This window comes from Catharus ustulatus, chromosome 2 (assembly GCF_009819885.2).
Source record: "Catharus ustulatus isolate bCatUst1 chromosome 2, bCatUst1.pri.v2, whole genome shotgun sequence".
NCBI lineage: Eukaryota > Metazoa > Chordata > Aves > Passeriformes > Turdidae > Catharus > Catharus ustulatus.
Genome location: NC_046222.1, coordinates 82,762,705 through 82,778,394, shown reverse-complemented (window position 1 = coordinate 82,778,394; position 15,690 = coordinate 82,762,705). Strand labels below are relative to the sequence as shown.

The following is a 15,690-nucleotide window of genomic DNA, read 5'->3' as shown; positions in this document are numbered from 1 at the left end:
GATTTTCATATATTTGGGGCTAATTAGGACGTGTATTGAGAAATAAGTATGCTTTGTGTAATTACACTGTGGAAGTCAAACTTCCACTCCAAAGTTAGAAGTAGCTGTTGTTTGTTTTTTGTAAGTGACAGCCTGTTTTTAGCAGTGATACTTTAAGACATTTTATTAATACTCCTTGCAGAAAGTGATTAATTGTTTTATCAAAATTTTTTTAAAGAGTAAGTCTGATGCAAACATAGAAAATTTCCTCTTAACATCCTGGAAGTCTGGCAACATTAGAAAGAAATGAGTATCAGTTTGAAATGTGAATTGTGGGGCATCAAAAATTGTGTAGGATGCTATGAGATCTGCCTATTCTAGTCCCTCTTCTAGTATTGTGTAAAGACTGCTATTGTGACCAGCCTTTCTGTGATTTGCAGGAGATAAAGGACATTGTCACGTTCTTTTCCGTGCCTTCTCAGTGGACTGTCAATATGCCTTGCACTTTGAATTGAAAGATGAATTTAAGTAATGACCTAAATGTCATACCATTTTAAAGTTACAATATTAGATATTGTTAATCTCCTTTAAATACATTTTTAAAGTTATGTTTTTTCTTCTGTTAAAATATTGTCAAGCAGAAACCAAATTCCAGGAAAATGTATTTGTCTGGATATGGTGTGGAACTTGCAATAAAGAGTACAGAATATAAAGCAGTAGATGACATGGAGGTTAAAGGTATGTGGGTTTTTTAGTTTATTTGACATCGTGTTGAAGGTACTATTGAAATGTATTAAAATCTTCAGTTTGTACAATATTCAGTCATTAATGCTTTGAAGACTATACTTAATTTCTGTCTACAGAAGGAAATCTCAGGTTTTAGGAACTAAGAAATCAAAGTACATGAGAGCATTTGTAAAGATCTGTACATTTTTCTAACTTCTAATTGCTATTTTCTGGGGCTCTTCAAACCACAATCTTGTCTTTTTCCTTTCGGTAATTTTAAGTTTGTTTACCTTTGTCTTCAGTTACTTTATGAGTGTTGGCATCTCATATACTAGTGGCTACAGTATCTACACCTAAGTGTTTCAGGGCTGAGGGTTTTTTCTGAATTTCTGTGGAAATACTTTCACAATCTTGTGTAGAAAAGTACCACAGAATGTACCATAGATGTACCATAGAATTTGGACTGGTGCATGTTATATTGAAATGAGATATTTGCTACAGAAATGGTAACTACAGCATGGTGATAGAGGAATTATTTTGCAGGGACATTCAGAAGATAAAAGGAAAGTTAACTCTCTTTAGTAAGACTAAGGTTTAGTGACCTTTGAGTCCTGTGAAAAAATAGTTTCGCTTTTTTGAAGGGAAAGAAACTGGTCTCTGATTTACATCAGATGCCAGCTAGAGATTGAAGTGCTTTAAGGTCATCAGACTTTTCAAGAGTAAATTTGTTAGTAGTTAACTGGAAAGAATTATACCTTATCACTTAAATCAAAGTGAGGAATTTCTGTTTTGGGAAGTGAACTTTTAACCACACATATCTGATTTTGTATAAAAGTTGTTACTACTGAATGAATTATATTAAAAAATTAATTTTAATGTTGCAAAGTTCTTCAGAGTAATTAATTCAGATGCCAAAATATGTGAGTATAAATTTAATTTAAAAACTTCATCTGGGAATGACAACTTTGTGATTATATGTTTCTATTAACTGTTTTAAAATTCATAAAAACATAATACTACAGTAGCTTTCCTGGCTTATATTGTCTACCTGTGTTATGTGATCAGGAGCAAATGAAACAAAAGAAGAGGAAGATGAAGAAGAGGAGGAGGAAAGTGATGTCCAAGGATTTCTCTTTGGCAAGTTAAAGTGAGTTGATAGAAGTTATAATTAAACTTTCATGTTTGTTTCTGGAACCTCAACCAGTTGGGTTTCTTTCATAGAAAACCTGAGATTTATGTTGGAAAGTACTTTATTTGGTAGATTTTTAATTTTTTTTTATGTCTTGTGAACATAAAGATGCAACGAATGTTTATTCTGTTAATTTCAAGGTATTGCTTTTCGTTTAATTATCTTCGAATGTATACAGTAAACTTTTTAAATTAAAAATATCTACCTGGGTAACACTTACAAATCTTAGAGCATTGTGATTTCACATTTGTTGGATAATTAGAATCAAAATGTTGGTTTTCAAAATGCAAGAGTAGCACAAGAATCCAAACCCATGAACTGTATCTCCATAAGGTGTTTTTAAGAAGGATAGTAATGGATTTCATAGAGTTAAGGAGCAATATTTCTAGGAAGATGGGCTTGCTATAGATACCATCTCATTTTGGGGTTTGTGAATTTGTCTTCCCTTCCAGCAGGAACTCTTATCTCCAAGCTGCAATCTGTTAGATGGAATTGAGTGTTACGCTACTAAGTACTCCTTCCAAATCCTCAGTTGGTGGATTCTTTTTGTGCTTCCCTTTTCTTGTAACAGATCCGTGTAGTGGATCATAAATTTTTTTCCTCAGCAAAAGACCCTCGAGATTGTGAGTTTTCTCTAGATGTCATTCTCTCATTATTTAAAACAAAAACTAAACCTGATTGTCACTAGACTGTAAATCTCAGAGTTCAGAGCTGCTAAGTCTGTCTAAATTCTTGAGAGCGCATCCCCTTCCTTTCCTGCCTTTTTGCTCTCTAACACATTGAGGTAGGCCTCAGTGGTCTTGAGGCTGCCCTGTTGTTTCACCTGTGTGTTTGAGATTCTGCACAGCACGTAATACCAAATGCATATGCCATATCTTTATCTGAGCTTTTTTCCTTGTATTTTATTAGGTTTAACTATAGTTAGTTGCTTAATTCTCCACTGTGACTGATTTGTGAAGCTGTCAGATAATTCTGTGATTTTGGTATTGTTTCTAGATTCATTGTTTTTTTCTCTTCTTTTCACACAAGAAGTGAAATAGATGTTTCAGTAGTCTAAATTGTCCCTCTTTTACAGCTGTGTCAAAAGTTTTACTTTTCTCAGCTGTGAAATAGTTATGAATGTAAGCAGAAGACATAAAATGTTTAGAAATTTAATGGACTATTTTTTATTCAAGGATATCTTTTAGCAGGCTAAAGAACTTGCCCTCAAAACTTCTTTACTTACCTATTATGTTTTCAAAACAAATAGCTAAGCTTTTGTGTACCATGTTTTTTAGGTCTGACAGATGATTTCTGTGCTCAGTAGACTGATTTCTGTCAGTGCTGTCAATTTATATGATGTTGTTCTCAACATTGTCTTACCTATACCTCTTGTAGTTAATGCCACAAAGAATGCATTCAGTTACACTCAATATTTAGTACAGTTGTTGTACAGTTAGGTATACATCATCCTATGGTAAACTAAATAAACTGTTACCTGTATGGTGTGTTAATACTGTCCAATCTTTGACTTCATTTATTCCATCTAAATTTATGTGGCAGGTTCTGAGACAGATCACTACAAAATAAGTGAACTCCTGGTATTTAGTAAGAATTATGGAGGGAGTTGTTGAGCATTGGGACAGGCTGGCCAGGAAAGTGATTGAGTTGCCATGCCTGGGTAGATGTGGCACTTAGGGACATGGTTTAGTGGTGGGCTTGACAGTTCTGGCCTAATGGTTGGACTTAAGGACCTTAAGGGTCCTTTCTGACATAAATGATTCTATGATTCTCTTTAACTGTAGTTTAACCCTCAGAAATTACCTTTTCTCACCCAAAATCCATGTTTTTGTTTCAAGAATGAATTAAAGTTCACTCTTGGTTCTTTTCCTAAGAATACAATATTGGCTGTGAGCAGTACAGTGAATAAACGCAGATATTGATGGATGTAACTGATTCTTCTTTGTAATAAAATATTTTATTGTAGACGGATGCATCCTGATCTGAAAAACAATCTGATGGAATTTAAAAAACATCTAATTGAAACTACTAACAACATGGAACCACTGAAGGTTTGGGAGATGCAGGGTATGTGTTGCATTTTTTTGAATTAACACGATACTCTATTTAATATTCCTGTGCTATTTTAATGTATTGATATTATGATAAAAGCTTCTTTTAAGAAGAGACATATTTTCATGAAAAGGCCATAATACCTCAACGATTTATAAAACATGTGCTGATACCTTGTATTGTATGCTAGAAGTTAAGGGAACATTGAAGTAATTTTATAAGACTGAGAGATACATTGTCTGTTTTTCTACCTGGTGCGTCATCTCAGGTATTAAAACTTGTTTTAGATATTATTTTTAGAAGTCAGGCAGAAGATATAATTTTGACATGACTACTGGGTTGGGATGAAATACATGTTAGGACAGCTTGTTTTCTTTAATTTGTAAGTTTTATCAATGTACTGGAGTTCACATTGATGCATTTTTTTAATATAATGTCAAGTGGAAGAACATGCTTTTAAAAGCTTTCCTGTAGAAAAGGAAAACAAATATGTTGATTGCTAAAGTTTATGTGCTGATGACTTGCAGGACATTCTGTAGATTGAATGAGATTGTAAATTGCTCTAAAATATGAATCTCTTATAAAATGTCACAACATTTAAGTTTACACAAGTGCATTTTCCCCCTTACATTCTTCAGCTTTAGAGGACAACCTGATTAAAATTAGTTTGCCTATATATTAGTGCAGTGAAGGAGACTGAGCAATTATCTGAGCTTCAGTTTCTTTTGGGACCCTGATGTTACAGAGTTTGCTGGCAATGTCCAGTCTCATATCAGCTGTGTGAGATAATTATAGTTCACTTGTAGTCTTTTATCAATGAAGGTAAACTGCAGGATTAACCTTTGTCCAAAACTAAAAACAGTTCAAAATTATTCTTTAAAGTTCTCCTGAGAAATCTACTTTGGAATAAAAATAGAAAAAGAAAATAGTGGGTTTGACTATTTTTCTTGTGTGTGGTTGAATGCCACTTGACTGATATTAAAGCTGAAGCAGCCTTGAAACTTCAATCCCGTTAATGTCTACCTTCAAAAGACAGTACAAGGTCTCTTTTTAGTGATGGTCTTTTCTGTGGTATTATGGCTATATATAAAAAAAAGGGAACTGGTTCTGCTCCTCAAGAAACCACTTCTTAGGTTGAAAGTAAAGTGTTGGGATGCTGTTAATTTATGTCAGATGACTTGTAGTGGCTTATGGTTCAGGATCTTCAGTCTTCAGCGCCCAAATTTTTTGGTGCAGTTGTTCTGAACCCTTTCTGCTGACAAGACAGCGTGCTTTCTCTAGTTCATTCTTAATGACTAATTATAGTGGCTGAATTAATGGCTCAGCTTCTCTCTGATTTCCTTTAATTAGCTTCAAAGTAAAAATCTAACTAAATTTAAGCAAAACTACTTCAGCTATAGGGCATACTTCTATTTATAAATGAACCTAAACACCATTCAAGAGTTGTCTTTCAAGAGCTTTTATATTTTAGGTAAGTAATTAGTAAGTACTTTTTCCTCAAGGTGCCTTACACTGCACTCTCAGCTGTGTTGGGATGCTGCAAGGGGAGGTCTGTAAGTGACAGCCCTGACCAGAGATAACCAAGGAGGTAAAAGATCAGTTGGCCTCGGTGGTATCTGAGTATTTGTATCCTGGCTGTTCAGCATAAAATGGAAATTATTAACAATTTATGAAGGGTTTTAAGTGTATGACCCAAGTTCACAGCTTCCTCACTATCTGTATTGCAGCAGCATCTGGGTGTTGTTGCTTTAACTGAGACACAGCTTATGTGCCTATTGAAAGGGTTCTGAAACCTACTTTAATAGCGATTCCTTTTTATACTTCTTGTTAAAAGTATTAAGAAATAGAAGTTAACATTCCACCTCTTACCTATTTTTTCCACCTAAAAGTGTTTTATCAGTCTAAAGTAGGAATGTCTTATTAATTTTGATTCAGATGATGCAAACTGTTACTAGGCAGTATCCTCTATGACTTTCTGCCCAGCACTTTTTATTAGATGTGGCATCAGCTTTCCTCAAACTGAATAACCTGAGGCTTTCAGGTTTTACTTAAATGTCTTGACTAGAAAATTATGAGGAAAACCATCACTGCATGAGTTAGTTATGCAGATGTATACAAGCTACATGGAAGCATCTAGTATAGCATTGCCTTACCCTATTAGTACCAAAATTTGATTTGTCCTAGTGTTACATGTTAAAATTTGTCACATTCAAGTTAGATTCCAGGGACGGCTCACTGAATTCCATCATTTGTTTTCAGTGGATAGAGAGATTAATTTTAAACTGTTCCATTATCTGAAAATTTACTTCGTTCTGAAAATGAAATCCCTTTAAAAATGTGCTAGGTGTTCATGAGAACTGAAATTTTACAGTTTGACTTTCCATTTATGAGTTGCCATTCTCTCTGTGAAATTGCTGCTCCTTTTGAAAACTGTGCAATTCACATGCTCAGTGCAGCTTTTTACATTAAATATATCTGTTCTCTGAAAACTTGTGAAGTCCTGGATCTGGAAAGGTCTTGCTGCTTGCTGCAGTTTTGGGTGTCTGTGGATTGGTGTGTATCTAGGTTTGAGTGTGGTACTACCCTTTTGATGATGGCATAATACCTCATGATGAATGGTCTGGGCTTTTTCAGAATGTTTCTGTAGAAATTACATATATAATGTGCGTGTTCAAGAAAGTCAAGCAGAAAAACTGGAATTTACTATTTCAAACTTTCATGTGACCAGTTTTTCAACCTTAATAATGTTACTTTCATAACTGTTGAATCGGTGATTGAAACATAAAATATTTAAATACTGAGAATGTGTATATGGAACGGTTTTTTGACTATAGGTGGTAATGATTGAGTGATATTTCCAGTGATTTTTTTTTAATTTCTTTTTCTCCCCCCATCCTAGATCTTAGTTTTCAAGCAGCTACTCGAATTATGTCTGCTCCTGTTTATGATGCCTTAAAGGTAATGAAAGACATTGCTCAGAACTTCCCAATAAGAGCCAGGTATGATACTTAAACTTTTTTTTTTAAATGCTATTTTTATGCCTGTATTTGGCTGTAATTACAGTAATACAGATTTATATCCAAATCCTGCAATCAGATATTCATGTTTGACAGCTTACTAGATGGATTCCAGGCAATTCCAGGCAATTTTGTTGAGGAAAAGATAACTCCAGGGAGAGCTCGTGATCAGTCTCTTGAATGTTTCCTGTCTGATGCAGGAGATGCCATGAGGACATGCTAATCCTTCAGGCACTTAGTCCTCATGAATTTTACTGGACTAATATTTTCCCAGGTGAAAACTTCTGTTGAATTAGTAGCAGAACTAGTAACAGTGGAAAGAGGCAAAATGCTATGAATATCTTTAGTGGGAATCCACACACAGTAGTTCTAAGCACAACATTGATAAGACTGGGCCCTGGCTATTATTGTATGGTAGTGTTCTTACTGGGGAAGATCTGTCTTCCATAACAGATTACTTAATAAAAGATCAAGATAGATATTAAATAAATGAACATGTCCTGATTTTGGCTTTCCTAATATGAAAAATTTTTCTTCATGTAAACCGATAGTATTGTAATTGAGAAATGCATTTCTTCATACTTAATAAGTTCTTCATGTAATCCTATCAGCAATATTTGCTTGAATTATTGAATTAAATGTGATGCTAAATAGGCTTCTTAACTCAGCATGCTTTCACATTTTGCCACTCTTGTTTAATTATCACAGTATTTCATTGTCACCCCTGATTCTCTGTAAGTGAAAATCTACACCATAATGGAAAAACTACTGTTGTAACATCTTGTGTCAAGGAAGCAAAATGCCCTTTAAAATGCCTGAAGCATAATTATTATGAAATAGTGTGGTATAAGTTTGCACTTAGATTAGCAATCAGAAAATTCAGCTTTCCAGTAGGAGATAGTGGAAGCGTACATAATGTCAAACTTCAAGTCCAGTTCTGTTCTTCAAAGGACAGGAAAAAGTCATTTTGAAGTGTGCCAGGTGACATTTAAATCATTGATTTTACAAGTCATTAAATTGTTACATTCCACTCCAACTCCTGTTGTGAATTTATGGCATTAGAGAGCTCAATTTGCCTACTCTTCAAATATTTTCTGGGTGAAAATGTAAGAAGATTTTAAAATTATTAAAAGGAGAATCACTGTTTCTGTCCTTCATGATTTATTCTAACATGGTAATCTAGCATGTGTTTTTTAACATTAGAGGTTACAAATATTTAAATACAGCAATTTCACGACTATAAGGCGCACCCTTTTGACTAAAATTTTCCCCTGAACCCAGAAGTGCACCTTATAGTCTGGTGCACCTTATGTGATGTACAAAGTTGCGACATTTGCCACCCCGGAAGTGCGAGCCCGCTACAGTCCCCAGCCGAGCAGAGCCCGCCTGGCGGCGGCATCGGGCCAGCACTGGGCCGGGGCGAGCCTGGCGGCATCGAGGCAGTGCCAGCGCAGGGGGAAAGCTGGCAGAAGCAGAGCAGCCTGGGCATGGGGGGAAAGCGCGGCAGCGCAACCCAAGCCGGGGAGGAAAGCCAGCAGCATTGGGGCAGCGGTGGCCCGGCACGGGCCCGCTGGCATCGAGGAGGTGGCCCCACGGGGTGGGGGAGAAGCGCAGTGGCACAACCCAGGCAGGGGGGCAAAGCCACCAGCATTGGGGCAGCGACGGCCCCGCGGGGCGGGCCCGCCAGCATCGGGGAGACGGCCCCACAGGGCAGGCCCGCCGGCATCGGGCGGCGGCTGCGCAGGGGGAGGAAAGCGGGGCGGCGGCCGCGCCGGGGGAGGAAAACACGGCAGCACAGCCCAGGCTGGGGGGAAAAGCTACTGGCATCGGGGCAGCGGCCGCGTGGGGTGGGGAAAGAGTGGCAGCGCAGCCCGGGCGGGGGGGCAAAGCTACTGGCATCAGGGCAGCGGCGGCCCAGCGCAGGTCCGCCAGCATCAGGGAGGTGGCCCTGCAGCGGGGGGAAAGCACAGCGACGCAGCCTGGGCGCCACCCCGAGCCCCGCCTCACCAACCGACACAGGGGGTGGGCGGGAGTGCCGGGACCCGCGCACGGGGAGGGCGCTTGGGGCTGCATTTAAAGGCTACGCCAATCTGTGAAAAATGTTTGCAAATTGAGCACCTGCCAGTAAACTCCACGATCGCGGGATTCCGTTACTAATTCATTACTTTGTTGTGCGCGGCACAGATCTTGGTGGCAATAAAAAAAAGTGCGCCTTATAGCCCGGTGCGCCTTATATAATGTACAAAGTTGCCGACTCCTGGAGGTGCGCCTTATAGTCCGGTGCACCTTATGGTCGTGAAATTACTGTAATTTAAATTTAGTAGGTCTACATGGACAACTTAAATCTAAGGAGCATTGTGTAAAAATATTGCACAGGATATATTTCATTAGTAGTGTAATCATGCTTAACCTGATGAGTCAAAATACTAGTTTGGGAAAAAAAAACTAGAATAAACAGGAAAGAAGGAGATTTTGCTTAGTCACTTTAGATAAACAGCCAATCATAATAATAATAGTATTTTTAAACTGTTTAAGTTTCAGACAATTTTTATATGAAAACAACCATTTTTCATACACTAAATTTGGTTTTTAAAGGCTGTATACAAATTTTAGAATTGTAGTTGGAAAATAAAATACTGCATGTTCCTTAAAAATGGGGTTCCTTAGACCATAAAAAACCCCCACCATTCCTCTGAAATTTTCTTTCTAATTTTTTTGTCTCTGTTTCCAGCTGAAAAGGTTAGTCTGAGGTATATTTTACAAAATGTCATCAGATGTAGACAGTGTACCAGCTGATATATGTCATGGCAACATTTTGATAAGCCTGATAATTATAAACTTCACATACAATACACTATGGCAGAAGAAGATAAAATAGTCTTCTAAACATTTATGAAGGGTAAAAAAGACAAATCAATGTGTTACCTTCAAAGGATAGAATGACTAAAGAAGCTAAAACTTTGTCTGTCTGTGAATGCTTAACATTTTCAAGAATCTCTATCTGGAAATCTCTTTTTTTTTTTAAGTCTCAGCTAATTTTAAAATGGTTATTCTTTGCCAGTTTTCCTTACCTTTGTCCAGACAGATCCATGGCTCTCGACACTGTAAAGTTGAGAACCATGGAGACTGTAATATTAACATAAAATATGCAAATATGGTACATATTCAAGTAATAATTTAGATGACAAAAAAACTTAGTTTTTTATCATATACATCCAGAATAAAACAAACAAACCATGAGGAAAGATTGAGAGTGTAAAAAATATGTTGATGATATTACTGCAAAAAAAACCTGGCCTGAATCTGAAACCTGTGTTTATTAGAGTGAGACAGAACAATATTTGTCTTTAAAATTCAGTATTTATGATACGGCATTACTCTTCTTTTTGAGACTTAATTACAGCATTCTTCAGTTACAGTGCATTGGATGTTTAATTAAAATACCAATTTCACATTAAAAAATGATTGTTAAAAACTGCAGTGGTTGAGTGATACGAATGTTTCATTTTAACAGATCACTGACAAGAGTACCTGTAGACAAGAAAATGCAAAATGAAATAGAAGAAAATCAGAAGGTTTGTTTTTATTTTCTCAGGTGGACATTTGAACTACTATTATTTTGCTGCTTTTGGAGACTTTTTTTACTGTAACAACTTTCACAGTTTTTGTTAGAGAAAAAGTGCTGGTTGTTTTAAAAATCTGTTGGAGACAGGTAACATTTAAATATGTAATTCAAGTATTTCACTTTCTGCTATTTGTGAAACTTCTTCCATTCTCTCTTTTGGTTTTACAGAATTAGGCAAGGCCAAACAATTTTCGTGGAGTGTTGAGTTGAGTCACAGATTGTGTGCTGGGAAAGCAAAATAGGTATTAGTTACTTTTTCTATAGCTTTGGTGTTGAATCTAGGCCTGCTGCTCATATTATGGTCAGCACATGCTAACTTCGAGCTTTCCACACTCTCAAAATCACACATTCTGCAGGATGTTCTGACCATCATCTGTGACAGATGGTGGTTTTGTTTTCATCCTTGATTCACTGCATTTTTGTTCCTTGTACCGTATGAGGAGTCCTTGTTCCTGTGATTTTGACTGATCTGAGATTTAATCTGAGATGCTACTTAGTATTTGTTGAATTCATGATGTCTTTCTCTGTTCAGTTTGGATTTTTTCCTTCCAGTTGAGTGTTGCAATTAAATGCTAGGCACCATTCTTGTAGGACTGATCATGTGAAATGACATCCATAGCACTGTCCTTAGTCTTGATCTTCAGAATGTGTATTTTCATGGTGTTAAGACTGACCAACCACTGTAATGAAAGGGATTTATACCTTACTTAGGTGACTCCTGCACTTTTGCAATATTTCCATGTATCATTTTGCTTTCTATCCATTTAGGCCTTTTCCCCTTGCATTGCCATAACTAGTATTTACAGGGGAATACCTTTTCCAGATGCTTTCACTTTCCAAAACAGTGAAAGTGAAGAATGTCCTTCTTGCACTGGTGAAGCCTTCTCATCAAGAGGTTGTAATCGCTGTTGTAGCAAAAATATCACATAAATGTTTTTAAATTCTACACCATGCAAAACTCATGTAAGACTTTCCAGTCTTGAGTATTTCCTGCCCAAATAGTGACAGGCTTGAGCATAAATTCTTGTAAATGTTTATGCAAACAATTGTGTAAGCCTTTTTTTGTCTACAGGTGGTTAGATGTGGGGCTGGTATATTGAGAAGACATTTCATGTATTTCAACAGTTTACCTCCTTGAGGTGTTCAACTTCCTTCTGTGCAGGGTACATCTTTGATACTTGGTTTTCACAGAGATCTTAGAGTGGGCTCAACTGCAGACCTCTTGTTTCTTGTGGTAGCGAGTTGTTCTGTAGTTTTTGCTGGAGGGAGGAAATCAGTGTCTGCACTTTATTGCTTTCTGTACCCTGCCAAGATACACTTTTCCCTATAACTCTTTGTTGTTAGGATTACAGTCAGCATAAAGCAAAACAAATCCCAGATGATCACAGTTCCTCCAGAGCATGAGTGTTGGTATTGGGACTTTTCCTTTTTCTTGGTGAAGTCTTTACAATGAAGACTTTCCTTAATTGCTGCTCTGTTAGCACAAAAAACTATGTGCTTAATCAAAAACTACTCCTCCACCACAAAAAGAAAAAAATAAAAGGTCTGTCAGAAATTAAACTGACCATTGCTGAATATAAGGATTGGGAGAAGTAACTTACAATTTGTATCTGAAACAAATTGCAATGGATATCTGTGTGCTTGGTCAGCTGAATCACTCCTATGATTCCATTAATGTATTAGCTACATTAACTTCAAGAGGATTTTGTGCACCTATCACACTAAGTTTTAATTTCATGTGAAGTTGCATTCTTCCTGTAGTCTAAAGGCCTTTAGACAGCTAAAAGCTAAAATTTGTTGAATAAAAGTAAGGAAACTTCCTGAACAGTGCTGCTTGAGCACAATAAATTGTCATGTGCATTCTTGAACTGCAGTACATCCATCTAGCAGCAGGAGAGATATGATCCCATGCTGTGTGTAACTGGATGATTCCCTCTCAAGATAATGAAAGCTGAATAGGAAATGCAATGGAAGGAAATAAAGTTATTAAAAGTGAGAGACGTGTGATGATTTAGGTGTAATGAGTTGATACCTAAGCAAGAAATAGACAAAGAACTGCTATAGATAAAAGAACAAAAAAATCTCATTAAACTGAACTCACAACTTGGAATGCAATAATTTGCTGAAGTTTAGCAAGAAAATACTACATGACTGTTATCAGCCTTAAATTCTAGTGTTGCATGCCTAAATAAATACTCCTTCATCAACATTTTTATGACGAAGTGGATGCACTTCTAGACAATCAAATATCTAGCATCAAAATTGTATTATGAATCTCACCTCTGATTTATCAATATCTATAAGTATCTGAAGGGAGGGTGTCAAGAAGATGGAGCCAGGCTCTTCTCCGTGGTGCTGAGCAATATGACAAGAGGCAACAGGCAAAAACTGATGAATGGGGAAGTTCCACCTGAACATGAGGCAGAACTTCACTTTGCAAGTGACTGAGCACTGGAACAGGCGGATCTGGAAATCTGACTGCTTCTTCTGTCATGAGTTGGAATACACTACTGCTGTTACTCCTATCACTTATCTTGCTACAGACTGGATGCTGTTGTGCCTCAGAGCTCTGTAGGAAAACGATAATAGATGCTTTACTCCCTAAATACCACTCTTGTCTTGTATTTGTTTATTGTGGATCTTGTTTCTTCTTTGCCAAGCAAAGATATGCTATGCTATCCCTTTCTCATCTGTGTTTTTTCCATGGTCCCTCTGTTAGACAAGATTTTAAGGTTGTAGTCTGTTTTTCCTAATTCCCTGAAACAATCCAACTACATGTTTTTCAGAATTGAGAGATGTTAAGTCATTGTGAGAAAGCTGCTTTCAAGGGGAGGTCTGAGGGACGTATGCAAGGTTTCCCTTTGCTGAATGGATATATAGAAATAATTTAAAAACTTACAAGATCTATTTCTGTATGTGTGTATATTCACTTTCTGTTGGCAATCACTGGGAATGTGTCCTTTTCTCTGCCTTGTATAGGTAGTTGTTTTCATTTATATCTGTACATCTGAAATGTATTAAATAGCACTCAAAAAGTATGTGGTCATTGTTTTTTCCAACACTCAGATAAAACAAGAAATTGTGTGGAAGAGATTTGATGTGTCTGTTTTGCAGAATTGCTTAAGGGTGTTTATATGTGTTAGTGTAGACTTATACCTAAATAAGTAAGCAGTACTTTTTACTTTTTAGCGTTTCCATGAAACACTTGGAATTCAACCTGGAGAAGCACGTTTATTTCTAAATGGCCTTCACATTGACCTGGATTTTTATGATCCCTTTAGGTAAGGTGTACATTTTATTTGAAGGTCACAGAATTACTAGTAATACTGGGGATTTGTACTCATGGTCCTAATCTCACCTGTTGCATTTTGGGTCAAGGGAGTGTTCCAGTAGGAGGAATACTGATTTACAGTGGGTTTATTTTGATTATGGACATTGTATAAGTAGTTGAAATAGCCTATTCTCTTGGAATATGTTTTCTAATCTACCTGTAATTTTACAACTCGCCATGTAAAATTGATTTGGAAAAGGAAGGAATCTAACATGTGCTTGTAAAAAGGTGTGAAAAGTACTTTATAAAGAAGTAAGTAATGCTTTCATATCCCTGTTACTTAAAAATCAGGAAAATATAGACATGAATACAGTCGCAGTGTCTTGCCAGCTGTGGAGTACTTCAGGGGTTTTTTTATTCCTAGATTTGAACTTTCAGATTGCAGCAGATGTTCCAGAGTCCTGCTGGGTCTTCTGGGAGGTTTTAGGGTGTGGCTGTGTGTTTCCTCTGTGCTGTTTTCTGAGTTCTGCCATGATACAGGCTCAGAGTTCATCTGTGTCTCCATCACTTGCTGCTTGCTTCTCTACTCATTTGCAAAGCTCATCCTTAGGGTACCCCAGCTTGAATTTCTGCCTCAGGCAGGACAGTGCAGCAAGAAAGCTTTCATTCTGCTGTCCTGCCACTTCTTACTAAAGATGGATAAAATTGCTTTGTATAAAATATATCTGGATGAATAGAAGAATTGTATAATCTGTTGTAATTATGTTTTGAAATAAGGTAGAGACCTAGTGTTATTAACTGATGTTGTTTTAAACATTAGGCTGGGAGAAAATAAACAGAAAACATTTCTAAGACTATTAATATGAAGATTGTTTTTAGTTCTAAAAATAATTTTTATGTCATGACAAGAGTTCTTTGTAGACATTATGTACTTTATCTTCCTGAAAAAGTATTTTAGAGACTCTTAAACTGGAAGGAAAAGTGATGCATGGCCTTAATGAACTTGGAATCAAAGGGGAGACCCTGAGTAAATTTATGAGGTTGCATATACATCCTACAGATAATAATTATGCACTAGATATTCGTCACTCTTCAATAATAGTAAGTAACTAAAGTTATTTATTTAGACATTATGTCTTTGATAATTCTCTGTATGAAACAGTTTTTCTTTATTTTTTGTACTGCAGTTGAAATACTAGGCATAAGGCCATATATCAATTAGCAGTTTAAAATGTTTTCAAGGGTAATGTCCCTTCAATATTTTTTAAGAGTAATTTACTCTAGTTTATACCTTACTAAAATTTTAAGATATAGGATGTTTAAAGGAAAAGAAGAATATATCTAGAGTAGTTACTCGTCTTAACTATAGAATTTCTTTTATAGTAATTAATGTAGCTACACAATATTACATATATTATGCAAGACTTTTAAGTGTATTTTACAAGTATAAGTGTACTTTACAAGCTAAGTGAATATATTATTTCTAGCTGTCCAATGGCTGTGATTTTTACCTTTCTTCAAAATTCACACAGGTTTCATTACAAAGGTTATAAACCAGGGGAAGAGGCACTAAAATATTATTTTCTTGCACCTGAAAGAGCTGGATTTCACTCTTCTGTTTGCCCCAACTTGCACAGAAGGGACTAGAAGAAAAAATCAGCCACATGTTAATTGGTTACTTTGATCTATCTAAAGTGCTCTTGCTGTATGTTGATGATAAATACTGTATTTGGATTACAAGATGGTTATGCTGTGTTCCACACATCTGTGTGATACATTGTTATGATGTTTGCATAGTGAAAGTAATTTTCACAGTTGAAAAAAAAAAAGG

At 36.5% G+C, this 15,690-nt stretch overlaps 1 protein-coding gene across 2 annotated transcripts in view; it reads left to right on the top strand.

The window, feature by feature from the left end:
• The window catches only part of UGGT2 (UDP-glucose glycoprotein glucosyltransferase 2), an 83,149-nt gene that overhangs the window by 17,338 nt on the left and 50,121 nt on the right, over window positions 1-15,690 (top strand). For both annotated transcript variants that reach the window (XM_033052927.1, XM_042779036.1), the window contains exons 6-12: window positions 621-717; window positions 1,771-1,852; window positions 3,861-3,961; window positions 6,846-6,945; window positions 10,478-10,538; window positions 13,778-13,869; window positions 14,810-14,960. In XM_033052927.1, the coding sequence (XP_032908818.1) occupies window positions 621-717; window positions 1,771-1,852; window positions 3,861-3,961; window positions 6,846-6,945; window positions 10,478-10,538; window positions 13,778-13,869; window positions 14,810-14,960 (684 nt within the window). The remainder of the gene's footprint in view (window positions 1-620; window positions 718-1,770; window positions 1,853-3,860; window positions 3,962-6,845; window positions 6,946-10,477; window positions 10,539-13,777; window positions 13,870-14,809; window positions 14,961-15,690) is intronic.